General features: G+C 39.2%; 2 protein-coding genes across 3 annotated transcripts; both read left to right on the top strand.

Moving 5' to 3' along the window:
* Positions 1 to 214: 214 nt before the first annotated feature.
* On the top strand, positions 215 to 21,944 carry atg2a (autophagy related 2A). 2 transcript variants are annotated; one of them, XM_060885993.1, is made up of 42 exons: positions 215 to 749; positions 1,250 to 1,412; positions 1,504 to 1,653; positions 2,195 to 2,297; positions 2,678 to 2,816; positions 3,097 to 3,258; positions 3,406 to 3,505; positions 3,939 to 4,097; positions 4,244 to 4,386; positions 5,151 to 5,226; positions 5,324 to 5,576; positions 5,723 to 5,864; positions 6,683 to 6,781; positions 6,931 to 7,092; positions 7,217 to 7,481; positions 7,596 to 7,683; positions 7,849 to 8,020; positions 8,161 to 8,303; positions 8,844 to 8,977; positions 9,652 to 9,806; positions 9,894 to 10,044; positions 10,550 to 10,734; positions 10,835 to 10,915; positions 11,056 to 11,162; positions 11,422 to 11,514; positions 11,595 to 11,665; positions 11,773 to 11,849; positions 11,934 to 12,104; positions 13,338 to 13,464; positions 14,227 to 14,453; positions 14,715 to 14,944; positions 15,091 to 15,226; positions 15,750 to 15,965; positions 16,382 to 16,483; positions 16,622 to 16,706; positions 16,796 to 16,949; positions 17,135 to 17,204; positions 18,454 to 18,536; positions 18,808 to 18,929; positions 19,319 to 19,473; positions 19,942 to 20,094; positions 20,524 to 21,944. In XM_060885993.1, exons 1-42 carry the CDS (start codon positions 579 to 581, stop codon positions 20,758 to 20,760), a joined length of 6,012 nt encoding a protein of 2,003 aa, XP_060741976.1. In that variant the 5' UTR covers positions 215 to 578; the 3' UTR covers positions 20,761 to 21,944. The 2 variants fall into 2 exon arrangements, with proteins under 2 accessions (XP_060741976.1, XP_060741975.1); XM_060885992.1 differs by having other exon boundaries at positions 216 to 749; positions 3,936 to 4,097.
* A 580-nt stretch (positions 21,945 to 22,524) lies between these two features.
* trmt112 (tRNA methyltransferase activator subunit 11-2) lies at positions 22,525 to 24,123 on the top strand. The gene is made up of 4 exons (XM_060885149.1): positions 22,525 to 22,712; positions 23,196 to 23,297; positions 23,373 to 23,465; positions 23,735 to 24,123. The coding sequence occupies exons 1-4, from the start codon at positions 22,638 to 22,640 to the stop codon at positions 23,834 to 23,836; spliced, it is 372 nt and encodes a 123-aa protein (XP_060741132.1). The 5' UTR covers positions 22,525 to 22,637; the 3' UTR covers positions 23,837 to 24,123.
* Positions 24,124 to 27,059: the final 2,936 nt, after the last annotated feature.

Raw genomic sequence — 27,059 nt, 5'->3', positions numbered from 1 at the left:
AATCCTGTACATTATGATGCGTTGAATTCATTCTCCTAAATCTAAAAAAAACGTGAAATCACATAACGTGCCAAATCTGCAAGCGATTGATTCACTGACAAAAAAATTGGTCGAGTTTCAGTTTTATCATTTGTGACCTTCTCAAAATGGCGCACTATCCTTTCCGCTACGTGCTCCTCTGTGACGCAATGACGTTGCCGTTCAGGCTTCAGTATGAAAACAATAAACAACCCTATGAGGAGAAACGCTAGAGGACCTGTCGCTGGTGCCAGAAACGTATTCATTTAAGAGTAAAAGCTGTTCGATAAGAAGTTCGACGCTCTTTAAAAAAAAAAGAAACTACACCGGACAGATAGCTGTCCTGACTGGAAAAAATCTACAATCCAAAGAGAAGGAAGTTAGCTAGCTAGTTTATCCAGCTAGCCCCTTGAAGCTGAAGCTTAGCCTCCTCTCTGCCCTCTGCTTGTGCCTCGTAAGTTAGTGTTGATTGTTATGCAGTTCCTGAAGGACTGTTGTCTTTCTCGTTTTCTTTCTCCTCGGCCACCTCTTCAGACCCTCACCCTAGTTTCTCTGGCCCTATGTCTCGATGGCTCTTTCCTTGGTCGGGCTCGATAAAGAAGCGGGCCTGTCGCTATCTTTTACAACATTACCTCGGTCACTTCTTGGAAGAACGTTTGAGTTTGGACCAACTGAGTTTGGACTTGTACAATGGCAGCGGTGTCATTAAAGAAATCAACCTCGACGTGTGGGTGAGTTAGTTAGTTTAGCACCCTGTCCTCTCAGAGTAACCATGAACTACATCTTAGCAATATTTCGCAATATTCTGGACAGCTGGGAATGCACAGCCTTATCATGTGCCTCTTATGGTGTGTTTAGAGGAACCAAGATGTTTTCCAGACAAGCTAAAACCCAGATCAGGGCCTAGGACTCACAGGCTCTTCAGCCGATATATATATATATATATATATATATATATATATATATATATATATATATATATATATATATATATATATATATATATATATATGTATATGTACACACACACACACACACCAGGACCTAAGAGCTCTAAGACTATGTTGTTGTTGTTTTTTTTTATGTATTTTCATCAGGCACATAAAACTACAGTAGCCTGGAGATTCAGTCTAGTCTTTTCACTTGATATGAATATTCGTATTGATGTGATATAAATTTGCACTGATTGTGATGATTCATTACATCTCATCTACATCATCAACTCTTTCAGGCAGTAAACGAGCTGCTGGAGTCACTTGCAGCCCCTCTGGAGATTGTGGAGGGTTTTGTGCAGAGTATAAAAGTGACGATCCCATGGGCAGCGCTTGTCACTGACCACTGCACATTAGAAGTCACTGGGCTACAGATAACATGCAGACCCAAAGACAGAACCAGTAAGTCAGCAGCTCCTTCACAACATGAGTGACATCTTCCTAGCAGTGTTCTGTTGATTATTGGACTTTGTTTTATGATTTGTTTATGTAGGTGGCACCTGGGGCTCCCAAGGCTGGTCCTCATGTATGACTTCCAGCATGCAACTGGCCCAGGAGTGTCTAAAGGACCCACCTGAGGCATCAGAAGAGCCACCTGCTCCTTTGGAGGGGCTCGAAATGTTTGCACAGACCATTGAGACAGGTGTGTATTGCTGAAGTGTTATTTAACATTAAAGAGATAGTAAAAGGCCAGATATGGTGTAACTGTGAACCTCTAATCTCTCAGGTGATGTTGTGTTGATTTCTCAGGTCTTTTTTGTATCAGCATTTCTGAAATTAGTGGCAACTGAAAGACAAATCACAGGTTTATATTAAAGCGATTATTCTAATATGTAATCATTTATGTAGTACAGCTCATTTGCAGTAACTATTTGGTGGATGCAACAAGTTTTCTATAGTGTTAATAGGATTAATATGATTCCCACCATGGCAGAGGCTTCAAAACAGAGGACTTCTCATAGTTTGTCATGATGAGCGATAGTTTTTTATAAGTCCCTTTTTTATAAGAGGAATACAAGGAGTATGTTGACAGACAATGCTGTGAACCCAAGACACAAACTGCTCTGTTCTGTCACCCTGCCGATTTCACCCGTGCGATTTTCCTACAGGGAGGCATAACATTAATTCAAGTCATATAATAAAAATAAAGTCTAAAATGTTATCGTGTTTGTTTATACCTACAGTACTGCGTCGGATAAAAGTCACATTTCTGGACACTATAGTAAGAATTGAGCATCATCCCCTCGACACTAGGAATGGGGTTGCCTTAGAGATGCAAATAAAACGGTAAGAGCATAGAGCTTTGTGAAAATGTATTAGTTTCCCTATTTATTTACATTATCTGGCATAGTACCAAGGCATTGTTGAATTCTTTAATGTGATTAGTCAGAAGGTGTTGATACATTTTCTATAACAGGCTAAAGAACCCTAGAGATCTATCTGGGTATAATGCAGATCTGATTTCATGACTACTGGCCACATGTATGCAATTTAAACTAAGGTTTATGTATTAGAAAGTATCTAATAAATGTAATGAAGTATAAATGCCTCTGTCCAGTTTGATGTCCGTTGTATTTGTTTTTAACAGCTGAACATAAACCCTCCTGCTTGAAATGTAAACCTGTATCTGTAACTGAGCTGTGTTATGCCTCTGGCTTCTACTGCAGGCTGGATTACTGTGATGAAGCTGTGCGAGACTCCAGTCAAACAGTGCCTGTAGATATCCACCAGCCTCCAGCCTTTCTGCATAAAATTCTTCAGCTCAACTCAGTACAGCTGCTTTACGAGACTCTTGGAGAGCCACAGGTGAGAAGCGCTTAAACCATGAAGAGTTTGCTGGAGGATTTATTAGAAGCTAATTAAAGAATTGCTGAAAAGATGAAGTAAGTTGACTTTTTCAGTATGATCTGGAAGTCTGTGCAATTTGATAATAAAACTATTTAAACACCAAAGCTACAATTGTATATTCTCAATTCTGTGATTAGATCCTTTTCACACTTTGAACATTGAGGCCTTTTATTCTGATAAGTATTCTGATAAGGCCATTTGATGTAATGAGGATTTTAAAGGTCTGTTCTGTTTTTAGAGCCTTGTTCCTGAACATACTGGGGTTGGTGAGGATGAAGAGAGAGACTCTGCACCTAAGTCTTTACGGATGCATCCCGGGCCTCTAGTCATCGGAAGCTGCTCAGGTTTCATGGAGACCACTGTTAAAATCAAACAAAGCGATATGCTCCCAGGGCCCAAGGTATCCTTTTTTTTTTTTTTTTGTGACATTATCGTTTACTCTGTCATCTTTACTGAGCAGATTTCCTTCTTCCTTCTCCATCTGATATTACTGATTATTGATTATCTTTTTTTGTTGTTTTTTTTTTTTTTTTTTTTACTATTTCAGCTGGAGCTAGATGGCAGGGTGGGCTGTCTACACTTGTTGCTCTCTCCCAATCAGATTACTAACCTAACAGATCTTCTGACTGCTCTCTGCATCGAGACAGGTGACTTACCCTGTTTAAATGACGATTTAAATGCAATTCAAATAGAAGAAAAACATATACTTCAGTTCATACATAATATTGTTTTTAAACGTGACCTCTATAAAACATAGCAAAGAAATAATAAAAAAAATCTTCATTCTCATTTTAGGTTCCTGGTATCACTACAACTATTACTAAAAATTCTAGTACTACTAGTAGTAGTACTATTCTTGTAAAAAAAAAAAAAACTGTTCTACTTTTCCTGCATTGTGTAAAATAAAAGAGTGTAATCATATTTCACACTATAATATAAGCTGATAAACTAAATATAATTTTCGTCATGTCATCGAATTTTTGTCACATCTCTAATTATTCAACATATCAGTGGTCTCTATAATGACCTTGACACTGTTTCATACACAGTCACTCATTTTGCCTCTCCTATTCTCAGAAGGTAGCTGTAATGCCCGTGGTGGTGCTCCGAGTAGGCCCCTGGGTTCGGATGATCTGAAGTTGATAGAGGAGGATCTCAGTAAGCAACTCAGTGTGGATACAGTAGATAGAGATTTGGAGCTAAACACAGAGCCTTACGTGAGCAGTCTGGAGAATGGAGGTGAGGTGGTCATATAAATATTGTACGTACTGCATATATTATGCCATTTTTCTACTTATCTTTTTATTTACTTATTTTGCAGGCTTGTTTTTTAACTACTGTTACTTGTTCTTATGCATGTGTGGCGATGACTCTTCTTACTTCAGATATGTTTTACTCTATGGGGCCTGGGTGTATGACTAGCAGTGTGATGTCCACACGCTCAGGAAGCGAGCTCTCAGACAGTGACATGGAGTCCTCAGTACACAGCCAAAGCAGCTTGGCTCCAACACACCCTCTATCTCCACAGGTCTGTGCATGAATATTAAAAACATGCTGTCTCTCCTTTATGGCAATATTTTCTTAATTTCTCTGTTTATGAAACGAACACCGAACACAGAGGACAGATTTATTATCTAACCCGAAAGAAATAAAGCTCTAGTGTGCTTGACCAATCTGGAGCTAATCTAAATATGGTGGTAAATTTAGTAACATATGGTAAGCAAGATAAGTTGATAAGTAATGTATTAGTGCATGGCTATTAACCTCTTCTAACAAAGTCTCTGAGTTTGTTTGCACCCTTGATAATAAAAATCAGCCAGATGTTGGCAGCATTTCCTGGTTATCTCCTGATTATATAATTGTTCTTCCTTGATTTTACAAAAATTATTATTATTATTATTTTTTTTTTTTATTTTTTTTTTTTTAACCATGTTTACATAATATGGTGCATTACAATAGGTTAAAGCGTTTAAAGATTTTTGAAGAATGCCTTTAACCTTACATTATCATAAGTGACTTTTAAGATTCTTATATCCCTTTAGATTTTTTTTTTTGTCACATGAGTTGAAAAACTGGGGTATTTCATAAATTACAGAAGTTTGCTACTGATAAAGTTTCAAACAGTATTAGGGTTTTTTAATGCATGTCTTTTACTGTACAAAAGTTTAGTATAACATAAATTGGTCCATTAAAAATAAAATATCCAGTAGATGCCATGATATCAAGTCAAGATCACTTTTGATATTCCATTTCTTTTATGTATTGCTAATTTTTATTCTTCTTTATTTTCAGGGAATGCTTAACTGCCCCAGACGTTACCCTGTAGCAGGGACTTTACCTAGCTTGCCTCAATGTAGCAGGCCATCACGTATGTCATCCTCATTACTTAATAAAACATACATTCAGTTTTCAGGCTTGGTTTAATTTAAATGTACTTTCTGTTTCTTCTCTTCTCTGTATTACAGGGCATTCTACACACACTGGCCAGTCAGAATCCACAAAACCCGATTGCTTGCTTCGACTGTCTCTTGGTGGAATGACCCTCACTCTTCTGGAACAGGAGCCTGCTCAAGAACCTCAAGATCTGTCCTCAATGGCTAAAGTGTCGCAGGTGTTCTTCCATGAGCTAGCCTACTTCAAAGACAGCATGTTCAGTGAGAGAGACTTTGAGAACCTAAGGGGTAGCTTTTCTAAAGCATGCCCTCACTCACATCTCAGGTACACAGCTGTGTTGTACTTACACATATTATTTCTTCCTTGAGCATGAGGTAACAATATAAGCAATATGTTTATTTACTAGCCAATAGCTTGTTTTTTTAGCACACAATAGCTTTTCCTTCCTGATTCATTCTTTTTGTTTCCAGGCTGACCGGGGCAGCGGTGCAGATAGCATGTGAGATGCGTAGCTCCGGGCAGTATGTCCGTTCCATGACCTCTGATCTCTCCTTTAGCAGGCTGGAACTGCTGGAGTGTCTTTGGGATGCAGGCAAGCCCCAGTACACTGAGGTACTACACTTCTTATATTCATTATAGTAACTGACAACAGCTTTTTTTTTGTTTACCTTTCATTTATAACACATCTATTCACTTCCTAGCCATTGCTTAAATTGTAAACATATTACATATATTCAAATCAGTCCAAAATTGTTTTGAAATTAAATTACACATCCTGGCAACCATTAAATGGTCAGTAAAGAAAACGAGTTTCTTCTTTTATATGCTGCAGTTTGCCTGATGGATCCCTAGTTTCTATTAGTTTCATAGAGCTTTTACCTCCCAACTATATGTGGTATTATTAAACTTCACATTCGGTTGATTTAGGTTTGAATTACAGAAGAATGAAGGGAACTTTAGTAAATATCTAAAGTCCATTTTCATAGATACATTAGCAAAACAGCCAGGAGCTTGGGAACTTTTACTGTTGCAAAAGGTACAAAAGGTAAAAAAAAAAAAAAAATCCAATAGTTTCTAGAAACTTTTGAGCCTAAACATATACTTTAGATTTGTCTTTTTAAAGTTTAATTTTAAAGTAACATTTCATTTTTTCCTATAATCTGTCTGTTGCGAATGTGACAATTTTGTGTTTGGGAAGTTATGTGAAGCACATTGAACATGTTTAATGTATGTTAGACAAAAATTAAATAGTGATCATATATTTAAACTACACAAACACTTTTAATCCTCAAATATCTGTTCACACCCACAGCCGCTACAATAGTGCTTAGTACACATGCAGCACTCGTGCACATTGAGTGCTTAAGAAGGAACTAATCGTGTGTGTGTGTGTGTGTGTGTGTGTGTGTGTGTGTGTGTTTTGTTTTTAGCTGTTGCAGTTCAAGAATGCTGGTCACTTTAATGTTGGAGCAACTGCCAGACCTTGTGCCCAAATTCACTATTCCCTGAAAGAAAAACAGCAGCGCAAGGTGCTTTATCTGAGTTTATTTGTCTTTTTGTATGACTCAAGCAAAGGTTCATGTGAATATGAAAGCCCATTGAGGGTGAGACTAAATGAGTCTATATTGTATGCTCCTGGTCCATTTAAAGTCATTTTCATGCTTGTTCTGTTCTGCAGAGAGGATCAAAGCAGCGAGTAGTGCAAAGGGATAGTGCACTACATGTAGAGCTGGGTGAGCTCACCACTGAAGTAGATCTGGACATACTGAGCAGACTGAAGAACATCATACAGGCCCTAAGCCACTGCCCCAGCCAGCCAAAACAGCCATCTAACACACAGGTTGCTGCCCTGACATTCTGCATGTTTTATGATCTGTGTCATCCACGGATGTATATAGGTTATAACTGATTACTCCAATATAATGCTTTTTGGTCTGTTCTTACTTTCCTCTATCTCTCCATAGACTCAGTTGTTAGAGCTGCACTCATCGCTTGTACTCCTCTCACCGTACGCTGTGCTGAAGCTTCGCTTCCCAATCGCTGACCTTCGACCTTTACACGAGAGAAGACCCATGAGTGAGCGAGCAGTGCGCAAGGAGATCCTTAGTCTGGAGGTTTGCAATCTAGAACTGAAGTCTCAACAGGGATCAGACATCCTGCAGCAGATGGCATCCACCTCAACAGCTAAACTCAGCAAGCTGCTGGAGGCTAGCTTCAGTGATCTGCACGGTAGGTGAACCTCCTCACTTATCAATTTTATTTCTACATCATACATTTACCTTTTTTCTTCTGGCCCCCTAGAGTCCGTAGTCTTTGTAGAATTTGTGAATTTTTCTTCCTAAGGAGTGTACGAAGGTTGGGAGGGAGGCGCTTTCCCTTGTATCCGTGTACAAAAAGACTCCAACGCTCAGAACCCAGACAGCACACCCAAGTGAGTCTGTGGGGGCACTAATTGTGTATATAATGTAGTCTTCTCAGAAACATAAAACTACACTTGTATCAAAGTAGGCACTGATTGTTCCTAAATTGCTTCTGAAACTACTTTTTTTTTTTTTTTTTTTTTTCTTTTTCTTTTTCTTTCTTGCCACTTTTGTAGAATTGTGGTTCATGTAAGTGGAGCAGCAGACTCGGATGATAAAGGGGGTGTAGGTGTGGGTTTGAACAGAGATCTGGGGCTGGGCTTTGTGTCTGTGGAAAATCCCTGTGAGCTGAGAGAGAAGAATAGCTCCCCCTTCTCCTCTAACCGCACCATGTTTGAGACAGAAGAGGTAGACAACTTTCTCTTTCTTGTGTTTTTTCTCATTGTTTTGACCTTTTCAACTCCTGTCAGTTTGCTGTGTCCAGTCTTGCCTGCCTCACAGTCATTACCTGCCTTTCATTCTCTTTCCCTTTTTCTTGTCTGACTTAGATGGTAATCCCAGCAGATCCAGAGGAAATGAAGGAATTCCAGGCTCGATGTGTGGCTCAGAGTCAGTGTGTGGTCGATATCACACTCCCTGTGGCCTTTATCCTCTTGCCCAGCAAAGAAGCCTTTCAAAGCATCTACAACAGGCACAAGCTTTTGCTCTTTTTTAACAGTTACTTTGCTCTCCAAAATGGTTACTATTTCTCATGTAAAGAGCAAAAGTGTTAAACATGACAGAAAAATTCAATCGAAGAAATTCTTTTGGTTTTTTTTTATTAACAAAACAGATCGTTCTATCTCTGTAGTTTAATTTGCTTGAAATTATGGTTTAAGTATCTAAAGTATGGATTCGGTATAAACACATTTACATTTTTTAGTCCAAATGTGAATGCAGGATTTGAATGAACTGGTGTCGTCACCTCACCCTTTTGTGTGTGTGTGTGTGTGTGTGTGTGTGTGTGTGTGTGTGTCTGGGATGTTTTTGTACTAGTTTCCACTATATTTGTTTGATCATTTCACTTAATTTTTTATTGCAACTGAGTCACATTTTACCCCATTCTTTTGTATTGTCATATTTCCTGAGAATGATGTACTCATGTTGTCTTAAATTATTATTAATGCATGTTTTAGGTTCCATGATTCTGTTCTCACGGTTGTATTTTTCATTTGTGTCCACAACTCCTCAGGATCAATAATGATTTGCTGATGTGGGAGCCCCCACCTCCCCCTCAACTTCCACCCAAGATATCTCGCAGCCCGCTGCAGCAGCGCAGATCCGAGGACGACGAGTTTCAGCTCTGCAAATCTGCCTTCAGACTTGGTCAGTTATTTAAAAACGCAATAATACAAACAGACAGTGAATAGATTATTAGAATAGCGATATGCATCAAAGTATGAAGGAGCTGAGCCACTGAGCATGCAGTTATCAGTGTGCTCAAATACACCTTCAGCCCCGAATGCCGCTAGGGGACACAGAGTGGTTTGGAGAAGGCCATAAGCCATATCGTTGCTGCCAGGTGGGTTTTACTGCAGATTTGAAATTCTGCTACGAGTTTTTGTTTGTTGTTTGAAAATGTATTTTTCTGTGGGTTAAAAGAATATTCTACACATTATCATCCTCTATGAATGTGCATCACTCATGTATTTTCAAATACTGTATATTATTTAGTTATGACTATCTTATAGAAACTAAATATTGTAATACCTCCTGTTTAAAATGATGTTAATATTAATATTGCTGCTGACTGTAGAATTGTAGCCTTGCTGTAAGGCTTGTGAAGTGAATATGGTTTAGAAGAGGGGCTTTTCTCTCTCTTTTTTCTCTCTGATTAGAGAGAGAAAATTTCTGAGGTATATAAAGAATAGAGCAGTAAATAAATATAGGCAGCGGTACGCAGCTGTACGTGAGGATCTAACAGAGGATTAGTTTGCAGTGTTGGCTCATTTTAAAAAAAAGCTTTTGAAAACGATACAAAATCTTTGACTTAATTGTAGATTCTGACTCAGAAGAGGATGAAGCTCAGTTTTATTCAGACAGTGAACAAAGGAAAAAGGGTCAGCCAGAACCCCAAACAGACCACTCCCTCAGCATGCTCTGTTTAACTCTACTGATTGGCAAGGGTCGCCTTCAGGCTCTGACAGACAGTAAGGTAAGCAAATTATAAGCTGTACTATCAAAATCAAGTTTAATGGAGTGTTAAATTAGATTCCTGTCCACTTATATCATCCCCTCACAGAACGAAGCAGGACGGAGGGTGGAACAGTGCCATGGAGAATTGCTGCTAGACTTTGAAGGCGGGAAGATTTTCAGTGTTACCCAGCACCAGAATAATCCCAATTTAAACTTCTTGACTATAGAGGGCAAAAAAGTTGAACTCTATCATAAAGGTAAGATAATGCCATTATAGATTTATGAGGGATATGACCAAAAGCTAGAGGACACCTGAACAACATGTGTGGGCCTTCCAATAAACGCGTTCACAATGTCTGAAGCACAGAAATAGCAAGAGGTTTTGTACACAAATGTGCAAAAAGTAAAGTCTACGAAGTCGTGGTTTGGCGAGGCCAACATAGAAGTTGTCAAGCTGCCCATTACAGACTGCTGACCTCTAACTCATTGAAAACTTCTTGGATGTTTTAACCAGGCATCTGGCAACCCAGGCCATGCCAGGATTTCTGAATATAACCAGATTTTATGCTACAACCTTTACTGTGTTACTTCTTTTCTGTTGCACTTTATAAAAACATATACAGTATAGTAGAATATTTCAAAATTCAAAAGGGTTTTCCAAAGCCACGCACAGGGGTAATATTTTTCTATATCTTATGTATGTATGTGTCTTGTGTATCTTGAATAAGGTGCTGTTTGTTTTGTGTTCCTTTCTCTTTAAAGCGGAGGTCCCAGACTCCTCTGTCCCAGCACGATTAGAAATGCCTAAGTTTACACCCCCAAACCATCTGGACCCGACCATTTATCCCACAGAAGTCGGGGTTAGCAGTATGGGACGCAGGGGAGCAGGGGGTCAGATGTTGTCGACTGCCATCAAAATCACACTAGACCTTCAACGCAATGTCAAGGTCCAATACTTTTTTCTAATTAGTCTAGTCTAATTTGCCTTTTTTGAAAATGAATAATTTTTTATTATTATTTAGCCTCATGTACCCTTTTTCCTCTCAGGAGTTTTTGGTTGCATTACGGCTCGAGGGTGCTACTTTAAGACATCACGTGGCATTGACCAATCACAGTTGGCACGAGCAGGTATCACTTCCTGAAAGATGTTGGACAGATGAACTTTTGCATGATACAATTAATACAGTATAAATAATTGATACCTTCATGAATGTCTGCATTTGTGATGTGTATATTTAATGAGGGATTCATATGTCTTCTGCCTTCAGTTGGTCGATTTTCTGGATGTCATTGATGATGATATTTTAGGATACACACCTCCTGCCATCATAACAGTGTTACATACACACCTGGCCACCTGTGCAGTTGACTACAGGTAAGGAGTTTAAAGGCTTTTTTTTTTCTCTGCACTAATTTTGTACCACTGTAAACTTATGCATAAGCAGCTACTCTTCGTTCACTGTAAGCACACACGTGAGCCAGAAATGACAGATCACTAATGGCACTTACAATGGCTCTGTACATTTATAGTAAATGCAGCAGAAACAGTAACTGGTTGTTATATTTTGTTGTTTTTTTTTTTTTGTTTTTTTTACTTTATATCATTGCTTATTTTTGTTTCCTGTTCTTTTCAGACCACTTTATCTTCCATTGCGAGTGTTGTTTACAGCAGAATCCTTTTCCCTGTCAAGTAATATCATTGTGGATACTGCCACCTTTCACCTCAGGTACTGTCACTGCTGAAGTCTGTGAATGTATATGGTTACGTATTATCAGTTAAACTGTATTCCACGGAAATCCCTCATAGGTTTATCCTGGATGACTCTGCATTGTACCTCACTGATAAGTGTGAAAGTGGCACCGTGGATTTGAGACGAGGTACCGATTACTTGTCTATCGTATCCATGTCACTCCTCTGAACATGTGGTATTGTTTTTTTTTTTCTCTCGAAGAATTGATTGCTGTTATATTTTTTTTCTCCACAGATTATCTGTGTGTATTAGACATTGACCTATTAGAGCTGGCCATAACTACCTGGAAAGGCAACAACACTGGCAAACTGGTATGCTTTATAATGCTGATTTATTTTTCCCCTGTACTCTAGTCTGATATTAATTACAGCATCGTCGTCTTTGTCCATGTTCAGACTCAGCCACTGTTCGAGCTGCGCTGTTCAAATAACGTGGTTCACGTGCACACCTGTGCAGACTCCTGTGCTGCTTTAGTGAATATACTCCAGTACCTGGTCTCCCAAGGCGACCTGCACCCACCTCCTCGTCATACTTCCCCTACTGAGATTGCTGGACAGAAGCTCCCGGTAAAAATACCTGTGAAAGTTTTCAATGTGCCAGATTATGCGTCAGTAGTAACTCAACTTATTTAGTAATGTAGAATTATGTACACTTATGCATAAGAGTCACCGAAACCTGATATAATGAGACATTTCTTGCAAGGTCACATTCAAATGATGAGCAGTTTGTGCTTTGTTCATTGCAATTCCTGCTTTGCTTACCACTGCGCATAACAGTGCTGTCATTCTCATGCTCTTACTGTAGATTAGCAGACAGTTTGAAAAACATCCACTTTAGTCACATTTTAAAAATGTTTTTAATGAAAATCCAGTATCTATCGCTGCCTCTAAAACTATGTAGCAGGACGATATTGCTAACTCGGTCGCCAAGTAGCTTATAAATGTTAAATTTAATTCCTATGTGCAAACCTGTCATATATAGTAGTTTGTCTCATTGGCAATGCTTTGGAAAGATTCAGGGCAAACAGGGTCAAATATGCATTTGGTTGCAGTGGCAAGGCAGGGAATCGAATTTAAACAGTGCATGGTGCTTTAGGTAGTGCAGCATCACAGCCAAGTAGCTTGCTTCTCTTCATAGACCGTGAACGGTCTCACCAGTGCAAAGCGCTTTTGTCGCTTATCATCTGAATGCGCTCTTAGAATCTGCAAACTTTTACCTGTGATGCTTGTAATGGATCAATATTCAGGTTATTCGGTTAGCTTTAATTCAGCTCCATGTTGCTTGGTGTGCACAACCCCATAGCACTTGCCATGTAACGCATGTCTGCTTACGGATAAATTTAGAAATTAAATGACACGTGGCTTCCATTATATTAGGTGTATTTCTGCCACCTAAAAAAGAAACTTAAACCGCAAACAAGTTTAATCTTGCTTTAAACTCACCAACAGCACCGAAACCTTCTGCCAGGCATTCTTTTACTTTCTTCCTTTACAGTCATGCAGTTTGGGGTCATACATTACAGAGAACCATAACCATGATTTAAATAACTTTCTGTGCATGAGGTTTTTTTTATGGAGGAATGCATGTGGGACAGAACTATTTATGCAGACCACATCATCAATTGGTTGCACACAACAGCAGTTTAAGGTGTTATCAGATTTGTGTAAAGTTGAATACAGCTTTTTTTTTCTATCTCACAATCCCTTGTGAAAATGACTTTCTATTGAAAATGACCATTGTATGGTGAATTTGATTTTAAATTCCATGCACAGTTATTTAAGGATATTTGTTTTCCTCAGCTCTCCGAAGCTCCTACATCATTACCACCCTGTCCGCCAGCAGAGACAGCAGAAATTAATCAGTGTGACCTAACAGATGCCCTGATTGACACAGAACGAACGTTGCCTGAGGAGGATAGAGAATTTGGTAAGATTACTTAATAGTAATTTGTTGGACTTATTCATTATCACCACTTCATTCTCAAGTCAAATCAAGAGTCAAGTCAAGAAAAAAGCTTTTATTGTCATTTCAACCATATGTAGCTGTTGCAGTACACAGTGAAATGAGACAGCATTTCTCCAGGATTGTGGTGCTACATAAAACAAAAACTTAGTAAGTTAGTCCTAGATACATAAAGTGCAACTGTGCAATCTGGTGCAAACAGTGCAGGACAGGACAAACAAGACAGACAAGACAGTGCAGGTCAAAAGACAGTCAGGACAAAAAGTTACAAGACAATACACAAAAGACAATAAAGAGAAACAGCACCGACCAGTGTAAATACTCTATGCTCAGACAATGTTGCGTGCAGTAATACTAGAATGAACACCGATTCTTAGCAGCAGGTCTCTGAGATAATGCTAGGATTTGTGCAAAAACAGCAAATGACTGAAATGATTAGACAGTGTGTGCAAAAAGTAAAAAAGTGTGCCAAACAGTTTGATGGATGTAAGCAGCATGTAAACAATGCAATATTTGTGAAATGATGTATAAATAATATTGATATATGATATATTATAAAGCCAATTATGGTAGTCAGGAGTGCATTTATTAGAATGACTTACAGAATCCTGTTCTGAATTGTTTTGTTTCTTTCAATACACTTACATCACACTGAACATCACACTGTCACATTACCAGAGTGATGACTGATTACTCATCATCTACATCATTTGTTTGAATGAACAGGTTCTCTTTCCATAGTAAAGCGAGGCTCACCTGTCTCAGTGTACCTGTTTCCTGGGGAAGGAACAAAATCCAGATCCTCTGCCCTAGAGGGGTTGGAGTCTGAGCTTGATCAACTGGTGGTTACAGCCACTGAAGTTCATGCTGATATGATATCAGAGGAATGTTCAGAAGGCTCCACTGATAATGATGACTTCTGTATTTTAGAGGCCCCTGGTATAGGTATTCCTGTGAGTGCTTTTTCCAGATTAGTTTTCCTTTTATTTCAATATGCACTTTTCTGGAGGCTTGTTGTCTATAGAATATACAGTAAATTGGGCAAATAAAGTAATACAAGTTGTTTGTAGTATTTCGATTTTTTTGAGCAATGTTGTACTCAGCAAGCTTAAGCATGAATTCTCTTTCTGTGTCTCTCTCTCTCTCTCTCTCTCTCTCTCTCTCTCTCTCTCTCTCTCTCTCTCTCTCTTTCTCTTCATCTTTCTCTTCTACAGCCTAAGGATGGAGAGCCGGTGGTCAAAGTGTTGTGTCAGAGTCCTATAAAGGTGCGTGATGGCTATTTCTCTCGGCCACGGGGCAGTTCAGACCTGCTAAGAGCACCTGCTCGCTTTCCGATGCCTCAGAGCAGGGTAGTACTCAGAGAGGTATCAGTAGTCTGGCATCTCTATGGAGGAAAAGACTTTGGAGGAAAACCAGTCTCTGCTCACATACAGCACAGTCAGAGGTAAGGAGGTCTGACGATAAACCTGCAGATTAAGCTTGCTTGTTTGATCATAACAAATAAAGTCGCTACCCATAACAGGCTCTAGGATTGTCACTGACAAATTTGTGTGAACGTTTTCTTATCGTTTTTTTTTTTTTTTCTTTCAGGGGTCGCTCAGCACCTGCAGGAGCTCGTGGTTCTCCCTCGCGATCTGCTGGCTCGTCTAGACCACAGAACTCATGGCGCTGGGTGGGAGGCAGTGGCAGACAACACTCACTGCTCATGGAAATACAGCTGACAAAGGTTGTGTGACCTACATACAATATATCCTTCATCACTCGCATGATTTTATTAATAGTAATTTATTTTTCATAAGCTTTATTTAAGCCAGAATAATTTTACCTTGGGAAGACATACTTATTTAAGGATTTTCAGAATATGCAGTTATTCCAGAGAATACTGGAAAGCAATTTCTCCCTCTGTATTTTGCTGAACACTGAGCTATCCGCATTAGTAATTGTAAGCTCATGATAACTTTTTGGCAGTGGTGTAAAATTCTGTCTGAGCCTCATTCACATTTGTTTGATCACTTGAAGGTGCGTAATATAAAGCTCTTCCTTTTCAACATATTTATTGATAGTCTCTGAATAGGTTATGCACCGCTCGTTCATGTTGGCCAAATTAAATAAGGATGGTTTGATAGCTGAAGTTCATGCCCAGTATACTGGCAAGTTAAATATTGAATTACACCAAATATCGAACCTCTGGGAAAACAAATTTAGTTTAAATAGTGATTTAGACAATTCTGATGCCTTCTAATACCCAGGTCAGCTTCCAGCACGAGTCGTACCCTGTTGTCATGCCCCCTGCAGCCTCAGGGCAGGACATGGAAGGGGCAGGATTGGGAGAGCAGCCTCTCTCACGGCAGGTGTTTATTGTGCAGGAGCTGGAGGTGCGTGACAGGCTGGCCTCCTCACAGATCAACAAATTCCTCTACCTGTATACCAGTGAGAGTATGCCACGTAGAGCCCACTCCAACATGGTGAGAATGGGAGAGATCACCGGTCTTTTCTTGTAATGTGGAGATTCTCAGACATTTTGGAACCATTGAACCCATTAACTGTAATGCAAATTTCACAGACCCCTTAATACAGAACTATTTTTGTAGTCTGACTATTCATATGTGTACAATGATTATCTAGTTATTTATAAAAGCCATAAGAGGTTTAGTTCTGAGCTTTTCACCGGCAGATCATATTATTGACAAGCTGAGATTGTGGGTTCTGGATCTCACTTTGAATATTACTGATGTAAACCAAGCATAAATACGATTGATTGATTCGAAAAACTGAAAACAAAAACTGGGTAAAATACATTGATTGAGAGACAGTGCAAGTTGTTTAACTTGAGCAGCAATTAGACAATGTTTTAAACCTGATCAGTGTTTGTGTTCTGCAGTTAACAGTAAAGGCACTGCAGGTACTTCCTGAATCTGGATTAGGAGGTCCAGAATGTTGCTTGAGAATCAGTCTGCTGCCCCTCCGGCTCAACATAGATCAGGTGAGATGGTCTACAGATTTCTTCCATGTCTATCGGTTATAGAATCATTAGTAGTGCTGTTAATTACTTTGACAGACTGTTTACCTTTTATGTGTATATTCATGTTGAGATGATATCTACTGCTTTATTGGTCCGCAGGATGCTCTTTTCTTTCTGAAAGATTTCTTTAGTAACTTGGCTGCTGGGATTAATCCGTACTTGCCTGTTGATCCAGCTGCAGAGGGTAAGCTCAAAAGTATAAACCTTTTTTTTGTTTGTTTTTGTTTTTTTTTTGCATACATATGTAAAGTACATGCTGTCTTTATTTGATAGTGAAAGCAGACACTACTCAGAAGCCATCAGAGGAAGCAGAGTCTGGCACTGGACTGGGTCCCGATCTCACTGCTTCCGTAGAGACAACGTACAGCGAGCAGAGCTCTTCCTCTGCTGGTTCATCCTCTTCCTCTGACCAGCCAATTTATTTCCGGTATATCAAAATAAATAAATAACTAAACACACACACACACACACACACACACACACACACACACACACACACATATATATATATAATGTGTGTGTGTGTGTTACTACAACAGATCAGTGTATTATCTGGTTTCTTGATATGCAGTGTTTTTTGAACATTGTCTTTTGAATTTTCATTCCTATTAGAGAGTTCCGTTTCACGTCAGAAGTTCCCATATGGCTGGATTACCAGGGGAAGCATGTGGCCATCGAACAGGTAAGGAATTAAACACTGGGTCATAAGCACAGTGCCTCATTTGAATAACACTATTGAGTAGTATCACAGACTCAACTCAAAGGAGATGCTTCGTGTCCATTCTATGCCAACACCCTTTTAAAAACAAGCTACGATTTAAATTAAGACAAGTCCGTGGTCCAATAAGCTACCTTTAACTAAATCATTTACCCAAATGCGTATGATAAGCTGTATCAAGTCTTTATAGACGATGTGCTATAGAAACAGCAGCGGTTCATATTTAGAAAACTGAACTATAACAAGTCCAAGTTTAGAATCTCAGTCTCATATCTACATAATTCAGTATGTAGATCTCCGTGTGTGTAAGGGCCTTTTTACACCTGGTCACTTCATGTGTTTTCTCTGATTTGATAGCTATCTGATTTGTTAAAACTGTTACATTTACATTAGGCCACATAAATGCGTCTTGGCGAATCGGATATCAATCCGATCTTTCTACTCCTGCCCAAAATGCAAATATATTTGACCTCATTTCCGGGGTAATTGAAATGGAACACGCTTTGGTGTATATAATTAAATATACTTTTGTTTCTATATGTTTTACAAAGCTTTTGTTGGACGCTTTCAGCGCTCCAAAGAGCAATAAGTGCCTGCATGTCGTCCATGTTATTTGTTTCTGGCGTGATGCACAACTCGTGAGTCACCTGTGAGTGTAGTACTTCCGTTTGGGAGGAGTTTAGTGCTTACGTATGTGGCTTGAACAACCAGATCCATTTACACCTGTCCAGTTTTATCTGAAATGAGTCCCAGACCACCTCCTGAAGTGGTTTGAACGATCGGATTTATATCTGTCTCGAAAACGTTTCGGAGGGCATTTAGACCTGGTCTTTTTACGATCGGAAAGCTATCTGATCACAGAAAACGCATGAAGTGACCAGGTGTAAAAAGCCCCTATGTGTCTGAATAAAGGAGGACTCTTGAAAGTGGCAGGTGAAGTTTTCTAAAAACATCAAACTCCCTTTGTCACTTTTCATTACTTTCATTACTTAAATCAAGACCAAACAAAAATGCAGTCATAACAGTTCACGGCTCCCGTCTTGTTCAAGTGCAAATTCACCACAAACTAGTTTTAATACACAGTTCTGTCACACAGTATTTTTTCTCATATGCAGTTTGTTCCACTGAAGTCGTAGTCTGCCAGTTGTTGACCCTTGGTCTAGACGCTATCTATGATCCAGTGCTGTGATTAACTCTGCTGTTTTATTTATAGGGAACTTTTGCTGGAATTCTTATTGGCCTGGCCCAACTCAACTGCTCAGAGCTGAAGTTGAAGAGGCTGTGCTGTAGACACGGGTGATTAAATCCCTCTAACTAACATCTATAAGCCTCTGGTTCATTCCTGCCGAAATCTGTGCCACATTTTGTCCAGATTCATTGTATGAAACGGAATATTAAATAAGCCTTGCTAGTTCTGAATGAATGTTGTTTTTATCCAAGTGCACAGACGTATCCCAGTTTGTATACTGTCAGGTTATTTAGATCATAATTACTAATTGATTAAGAACATATTTATATTATGTAAAAGTCTTTTTTTACACCTTTGCACATCGCCATTCTCTGTCAGACTGCTGGGTGTCGATAAAGTCATTCAGTATGCTGTGAACGAGTGGCTGACTGACATCAGGAAGAACCAGTTACCAGGCATTCTGGGAGGTGTTGGTCCAATGCACTCTGTAGTTCAGCTGTGTGAGTATACATGTATAGCGTTATTTCCTGATCGTAATGCTCTTATGGAACGTTAAATGCTCTACTTTGTCTTTTGTGGCGTTTACGTGTCTTACTATAGCCGGTTCTATTTGTTCTAAAATATTTCCACTTACTGGAACGTTCTTTCCCTCACACAAGTCTAAACTCATTAGAAGCAGGAGGTAAGAGAGATGTGTATGTGGTAGTCTGTGTGAATTTACACAGAATATACTTTAAGGCTTGATCTATATTTGTAGTAAAACCCTCAAATTTTTGAGCTGTAATTCAGTTTTCCTTCATGTTACTTGACAAGGAAAGAAACTAGGACGGTTTAGCCAGTCTTTATACATGACGCTGAATCGTTGCTTCTTATTCGGTTCTTGTTGTAGTTCACGGGGTACGGGATCTGTTCTGGATGCCAATCGAGCAGTACAGAAAAGATGGACGCATTATCCGGGGTCTCCAGAGAGGAGCAGCATCTTTTGGTACCTCCACAGCTTCGGCTGCTCTGGAGCTTAGCAACAGACTGGTGCAGGCTATTCAGGTGTGTGTACACACACACACACACACACACACACACACACACACACACGCATGCAGGTATGCTTAGACGTAAACACACACACACTGATAAGCATACACTCACGTGAGTACACACACTACATTATAACTTACACTTATACATACACATGTGTATGCAGGTACTTTACAGATACACACCAACAAAGTCCACATAATATCCTTGAGATATTTAGTAAAGAGCTCATTTATCGTGTCAGAGCAAAAACAAGGACGTCACCCACATTTTCTTATATGTTCACTATTTATTATATGTTCCACTTCACAATCATACTCACATTCTAGAAAAAAAGATGAGAGCTGACATTTTACACTACTGCAAGATTATATAAATGTCACAGATGAATGACTAAGATCTGGTGTTTAGCACTGACCCCAGAAATCACCAGAATTATATATTATGTAAGCAAAGCATGTCATGTTTGCTCTGCAGGCCACAGCAGAGACGGTGTACGACATCCTGTCCCCAACTCCGCCCCTGACCCGTTGCATCACAGAGGGACGTCCTGCATCCCGGCCTAGACGCACGCCACAACCGGCTGACCTCAGAGAAGGCGTGGCCAAGGCCTACGACACCGTCAGAGAGGTAGTGTTCTGCTGTACTATACTGATACTGAACATTTATGTTACAGACTTGAATACTACAAACTTTTGACTCTATTCTCATATGCAGCACACCATATCTGGGCCATCATCAAAAGAGTGGTCTTTAGGCTTAAAATTTTGCCTTTCATCTGCGCGTTTTTCTCCTCATATCGTACATTCTTTGAGTCTGATTCTGGTTGTAGCTTTACTTTCGTTTGACACGATATTGTCAGAGTAGTATTACAGTTTTGTATTTTATTTGTTTCACTTCTGCTTCCATATCTCGCATTGCTGCGTCAGAAAAAAAACCGTTTGTCCACCATTCATACAAGCTCATTTCTATATTCAAAAATAGCTACCTAATGGGCAGAATGTACTGTTCTAGACAAAACTGACGGATACACTGAAGCCTTGTGTTTGTACGTTGCAGGGGGTGATAGACACTGCTCAGACCCTGTGTGATGTGGCCTCACGTGGACATGAGCAGAAAGGTCTTCCAGGAGCAGTGGGTGGGGTTCTGCGTCAGATTCCTCCTACCGTAGTGCGACCCTTAATAGTAGCCTCTGAAGCCACCTCTAACCTCCTCGGAGGCATGCGGAACCAAATCAAACCAGACGCACGGAAAGAGGACTTCTTAAAATGGCGCACAGAAGATGGCCCAGAATGACTGACTGCTAACATCAGTCTTTTTGCTAGTGTGAATGGTAGTGTGGAGGCATGAGTATGAATGTGAAAATGTGGATATCTCTGTGAGTATTAATGCAAAGATGAAGGAAAAAAAATATTAGAAGCTCGGCACAACCCGAAAAGTTTTAAATGGCTTCCACGTGTTCCATTTTCACATTCATGTACGTTGTACAGTGCACAAGCAGAGCTCTTTGTAGGTAGCCATGTGCAATTTGCTGCCATCCAACTGATCTGAAAGTATGCAATCATATCGATTCTGAACACTGTTTACCATTTCGCAGTAACATGTTACTAGCTTTTATTTGTTCTTTCCTCTTGAAATTACACACTGGGTTTCTGGGATGTTTCATTATTGTTCTGTAATTATTAGAATTGTTCAAATTGATCAAAATGTTCAAACTGGGATCTAAGATTTTTTTTTCTTCCCAAAAACAATATAAGGAAGCAGTGTAAAAGTGGCCTTTCCATAATACAAGTTAAAATGTAATGTGATTCTTCTACATCCTGTGAAATGACCTTTGACCACTTTACACATTGCCCCTAGCGTTATTGTGCCATAATTAATATCAATTTGAATGTTTAGTTTTATTCTCCTAAAGTTCATATAAATGGCTCTTTGACATTTCCACACTAAAGATGTTTATTATCCTTTACATGATCTTTGTTAATTCTGCAGACTGAGATGTCTTGTACCTGTCCTGTTTCCTGAATACAGCCTCGTTTGGCTTTGTCTTGTTTAGTTGCCTTTCTAATGTTTTGTTTTTTTAAATGCTTGTCTTTATAATTAACAAAACTGCTTCTCATATTCACGTGATGTCTGTACGGTAAAGGGCTTTCAGCAACTGAAAGATTAAAATGGCTTGTGGTTAGTATGTTACACTTTTTTGTTAATGCAGTTTAAGGGAAGTGCGTATGTACCTGTATACAGTGTCTTATGAGTGGATGAGTGATGATGTGCATGTTTGTGGGTTGAGTGTTGTTTCAATAGGGTGATCTTTCAGGCTATGAAAATCATAGCTTTTGCTATGTGTGTTGTTTTTTTTCCCCCCTGTAATTATTACTATATCATAAGCTGTAAGATTAATCTGTATAATACCAAGACAATGTGTAAACACAATTATAAAAAAAAAAAAGAAATAAATGAAAACCTGTACATTGGAATAAGGTTTTGTAATTTGATTGGTAAATGTTACGTGCTTTAAGACAGAACTAAGCCGTTTTCTCAGCGTGCTATTGTTTTCACCTATACTCGCTGGCCACTTTAATAGGAACATCTATACCCAGGTAATTATCTAAATATCATGCAATTATTAATAAGTGATTCATTTATCTAAACATCATGCAATTAGCAAAAAGTGTGCATGTAAATCATATTTGGGAATTTAATGTGTTTGTCAGTGAAAAGTTCAGGAATAGACATTTATATGAAAACAGTATTGTGCATGTTTGAATAATGAATAGTCCCTAGTGTGTGATTGCGTGAGTGAATGAGTGTGTGTGTGTGTGCCCGGCGATGGGTTGGCACTCCGTCCAGGGTGTATCCTGCCTTGATGCCCAATGACGCCTGAGATAGGCACAGGCTCCCCGTGACCCGAGGTAGTTCAGATAAGCGGTAGAAGATGAATGAATGAATAATGAATAGTGTTTTACAGCTCTGACAAGTGAGAAGTCCTGTTCATGTTCTGCATTGTGTGAAGTCTCTCCATGGCCTGCAGGTGGCAATATCGAGCCTTAACTCTCACTTCAACAGCACCGAAGAAGAACAACACGTGAACCCCCAAAGCTAGCTATTAGCTAATATACCTAGCGTTCGTGATTATTTTTATTTGTAAATATCACATCACACAGACTGCAATAATGAAGTTGCTAACGCATAACATGTTGACGTCGCATGTAAAAGGAGTAACTAAAGGATATCCGCTGCTGATTAAGGTGAAACATGATGTTTATCTCACGTTTATGTGAGATCTGGAGTTAGTAAAGTGTTTAGATCAGTGATGACTCGTTGTGTAAATAAATTGACAATAAAATGATTAGGGAAATTATTAGTAATTACTTCTAACTTCCATGGCACACGTGACACAAAATGTATATTATTAAACCAACACTGTTATTAAAAAAAACTTGTAAATCGTGCACCATATTAAAAGCTCCATGATTGTTTATTATTAAAACTAATAAACTGATGTTTTAAAGAAACTACAAGGGGTTGATCTGTGTTCCTGAAGTTACTAAATAGTAGTAAAGTTTAAACTGACTAAATAGTAACTAGAATAACTTTGTAGGTAGTGGATAGTGATACTGGTAATAATAATAATAATGTCACTTTGAGAACCCAGTACTATAAGAAATTTGACATATCAAGGAAGAAATATGTCTGTTTATTAATCAACTGTTTCTTTCTCTTTTCTTTAGGCGACAGAGGTGAAAGTGAATGAAGTTGAGTTCAACCCTCAGTTTGTGAGCAGAATGATACCAAAGTTGGAGTGGAGTGCTTTCATCCATGCAGCTGAAGGGGTGAGGATTGTTCAGCTTCTAATTCAACAGGGGATTAATAAGAAGAGCAATTGAGTAAATCATTTGTCTTCACAGCTTGGATACCTGCAGGACTTGCCCAGCATGCCTGTATCAAACTTTGAGAACGATGAAGACTTTTTACGCAAAGTTCACAGAGTCCTGCTGGAGGTAAGAATAATTGTACAGTATATGAAATAGGCTTTTGTTCTGAAATGCAGAATTCTGGCTTTTCAGATTTTTTTTTTTTTTTTTTTTTTTAATCTTTATGGGTTTGACTGTTCTAAGGTTTTATCGTGATGAAGTGTGGGAAACTGAAATATCAGAAGCAGTATTCATGTTCCTGGAACTAATTGTTTATTTTGCACTGGTTTTGGTTTGTCACTAGACGTTCAGCCTGAAAACCGTAATATTTTTTGTTGCATTTTCTGTATTAATAGGTGGAGGTGATAGAGGGAACTCTGCAGTGCCCTGAGTCTGGTCGAGAATTCCCCATCACAAGAGGAGTCCCCAACATGCTCCTCAATGAAGATGAGTCATAAGAGACATCCCTGCTTTTGTTTCATTCAAATACAACAAACAGCAACGCAGTACATTACTGATGTTTGGGATTGCAGCAGAGTTGAACTGAGTTGCAATGAGTCAAGACATGAAAACTGACTGCTGTTCCCCTGAAATACTTGCTATAATCTAAACCTGGTCTTTAATTTAAGCAGTTAACCTTAGCCACTAATTCCACTGGTACTGGCCCTTGTTTTCTCAGATCTTGTTTGTATATGTTTACTGTGTTTTGTAATATACATTTCGATAAATCTGTGTTAAAATCTTATATTTTGACTGAGTCATTTGATCTTTTTTTTGTTTTTGTTTTTTTGTTAATAACACCTTATTACAACTCATGGATCTGATTTAGGAAAAATAAATAACTTCAGACACCAAATATTGTGTACTGTCAGTCTAACTGACTGGGAGAGGGTAGTTTTGCCTGCTGACTAATACCAGTGATTTACTGCATTTGTTAATCAAACATCTACAGTAATGGCCAAAAGTGTTGGCACCCTTGAATTTTTCCAGAAAACAAGGTATTTCTCACAGAAAAGTATTGCAATTACACGTTTTGCTATACACATATTTATTTCCATTGTGTGTATTGAAACAACACAGAAAAAAAACATAGAAAAAAGCAAATTTCACAAAAAACTCCTTACACGTCTCACCTGGAATTTTGGACCACTCTTCCTTTGCAAACTCTGCTCCAGGTCTCTCTCATTGGAAGGGCACCTTTTTCCAAAAACAATTTTAAGATCTCTCCACAGGTGTTCAATGGGATTTAGATCTGGACTCATTGCTGGCCACTTCAGAACTCTCCAGCGCTTTGTTGCCATACATTTCTGGGTGCTTTTTGAGGTATGTTTGGGGTCATTATCTCAGACACAAACCCAGCTTTCTGACACTGGGCCCTACATTGCGACCCAAAATCCTTTGCTAATCCTCAGATTTCATAATGCCTGGCACACAGTCAAAGCATTCAATTCCAAAGGTACCAAAACATCTTTGAACCTCCACCATATTTGACTGTATACAGTTGAGGCCAAAATTATTAGCCCCCTTATGAAATTAGACAAAACTCTTGATTTCTCCATGGAAATGACCATTAACAACAAGTGTTTTATAGTGTGTTTGTTTCCAAAATAACAAAGACAAAATCTCCACTAAGTTTGATTAGGATATTTAATTGAAATAGTGAGTTGAAACAAGAAAGGGCAAAAATGAAACGTCCAAAATTATTAGCCCCCGGTCATTAATAGTCAATAGTGAACCCTTTCTGAGCCACAACTGACAACAACCTCTTAGAGTAGTTCTTTACTAGGTTGGCACAGGTTTCCTGAGGGATTTTAGCCCATTCTTCCATTGCAAATTGCTCCAGCTGGTCCAAATTACGTGGTTTCCGAGCATGGACATTCACTTTGAGCACTCGCCACAGATTCTCAATAGGATTGAGGTCTGGGCTCTGTGCGGGCCACTCCAGGACCTTTGTTTTGGTATCCTTCAGGAACTGTTGGACCAATTTCGATGTATGCTTTGGGTCATTGTCTTGTTGGAAGACCCAGCGACGACCTAAGGCTAGACTACGAGCAGATTTCTGCATATTATCCCTCAAAATGTCAACATAATTTTCTTTTTTCATGATGCCATGCACCCGAACAAGGCTCCCTGTGCCTGAAGCTGCAAAACAGCCCCACAGCATGATGCTCCCACCACCATGTTTAACTGTGGGAACTGTGTTCTTAGGGTTGAAGGCCTCACCCTTTCTTCGCCAAACATAAGCAACATCCATGTGCCCAAACAGTTCCAGTTTAGTCTCATCAGACCAAAGCACAGACTCCCAAAACTCATCTTTACCTTTCAAATGTTCACGGGCAAACCTCAGTCTAGCTGTGATGTGCCGCTGTTTGAGTAAAGGGGTTCTTCTGGGACGATGGCCCTGAAGCCCACCACGATGAAGAGCCCTCACAACTGTGTTCCTTGAAACATCAACTCCAGAAGAGGCCAGGTCAGCAACAATCATCTTGGCAGATGTCTGGGGCATCTTGCTGATATCTCTGACTATTTTCCTCTCCAGGGTTCTTGAAATCTTGCGCTTACGACCATGCCCAGGTTTGTTTCTTACAGAATTTGTCTCCTTGTACTTGGCAATGATGCAACGTACGGCGGTTCTAGACACTGTGAAAAGCTTGGAAATGGCAGTATAGCCTTCCCCCTTATCATGAGCCTCCACTATCTTCTTTCTGAGCTCAAGACTGATTTCCTTTGTCTTTGGCATGGTGAGTAAAAGTAGTCTCTCCCAATAATGTGTTCAAGTGCCCTGTTCCTTGGAGTCCTTTAATGCTGATTGAATGCCCAGGTGTTGTTAGGAAGCCAATTGACTGCACAGGTGTGGTTTGAAAGCTGATTGATTAATTAGGTGTGTTTTGAAAGCTGATTGATTAATTGGGTGTGTTTTGAAAGCAAATATTCACAAGGGGCTAATATTTTTGACCACCCCATTTTCACTATATTTGATTATAAAGCAAGCCTAAAAATGTATTTTATATTCCAAAATGTACCAAAAGCTACTAAATAGCACTGGCGAATGTTTGATTATATCAAGTTTTATCAATGCTGCAAACATTGGAAAGATCTTTAGGAAAATGTTCCAAAATTCCTGGGGGGCTAATAATTTTGGCCTCAACTGTAGGTACTGTGTTCTTTTCATTCTGTTTTCGGTAAACAGTAGAATGATGTGCTTTACCAAAAAAGCTCTATCTTGGTCTCATCTGTCCATAAGATGTTTTCCCAGAAGGATTTTGGCTTGTTCACGTACATTTTGGCAAACTGAAGTCTTGCTTTTTTATGCCTCTGTGTCAGCAGTAGGGTCCTCCTGGGTCTCCTGCCATAGTGTTCATTTCATACAATTGTCGACGATACCTTGAGATTGTTGATATTTTTCCACAATTTTGGTTCTCAAGTCCTCAGACAGTTCTCTTCTCCTTTTTCTGTTCTCCATGCTTAGTGTGGCACACACAGATACACAATGCAAAGACTGAGTCAACTTCTCTCCTTTTTATCTTCTTTCAGGTGTGACTTTTATATTGCTCACACCTGTTACTTGCCCCAGGTGAGTTTAAAGGAGCATCACATGCTTGAAACAAACTTATATATCCACAATTTTGAAAGGGTGCCAATAATTTTGTCCGGCCCATGTTTGGAGTTTTGTGGGAAATT

The sequence above is a fragment of the Tachysurus vachellii genome, chromosome 13, assembly GCF_030014155.1.
Source record: "Tachysurus vachellii isolate PV-2020 chromosome 13, HZAU_Pvac_v1, whole genome shotgun sequence".
Classification (NCBI taxonomy): domain Eukaryota; kingdom Metazoa; phylum Chordata; class Actinopteri; order Siluriformes; family Bagridae; genus Tachysurus; species Tachysurus vachellii.
Note: the sequence above shows the minus strand (reverse complement) of the source record. Positions and strands in the feature narration are given on the sequence as shown.

Excerpts from the sequence above, each read along its gene's own strand:
- atg2a (XM_060885992.1), top strand. The coding sequence starts at position 579 with ATGTCTCGATGGCTCTTTCCTTGGTCGGGCTCGATAAAGAAGCGGGCC. Across the intron at positions 3,506-3,935 it reads TGCTCTCTGCATCGAGACAG|AAGGTAGCTGTAATGCCCGT; the intron begins GTGACTTACCCT and ends TCCTATTCTCAG. Across the intron at positions 7,684-7,848 it reads AACCCAGACAGCACACCCAA|AATTGTGGTTCATGTAAGTG; the intron begins GTGAGTCTGTGG and ends CCACTTTTGTAG.
- trmt112 (XM_060885149.1), top strand. The coding sequence starts at position 22,638 with ATGAAGTTGCTAACGCATAACATGTTGACGTCGCATGTAAAAGGAGTA. Across the intron at positions 22,713-23,195 it reads GATATCCGCTGCTGATTAAG|GCGACAGAGGTGAAAGTGAA; the intron begins GTGAAACATGAT and ends TCTTTTCTTTAG. Across the intron at positions 23,466-23,734 it reads TTCACAGAGTCCTGCTGGAG|GTGGAGGTGATAGAGGGAAC; the intron begins GTAAGAATAATT and ends CTGTATTAATAG.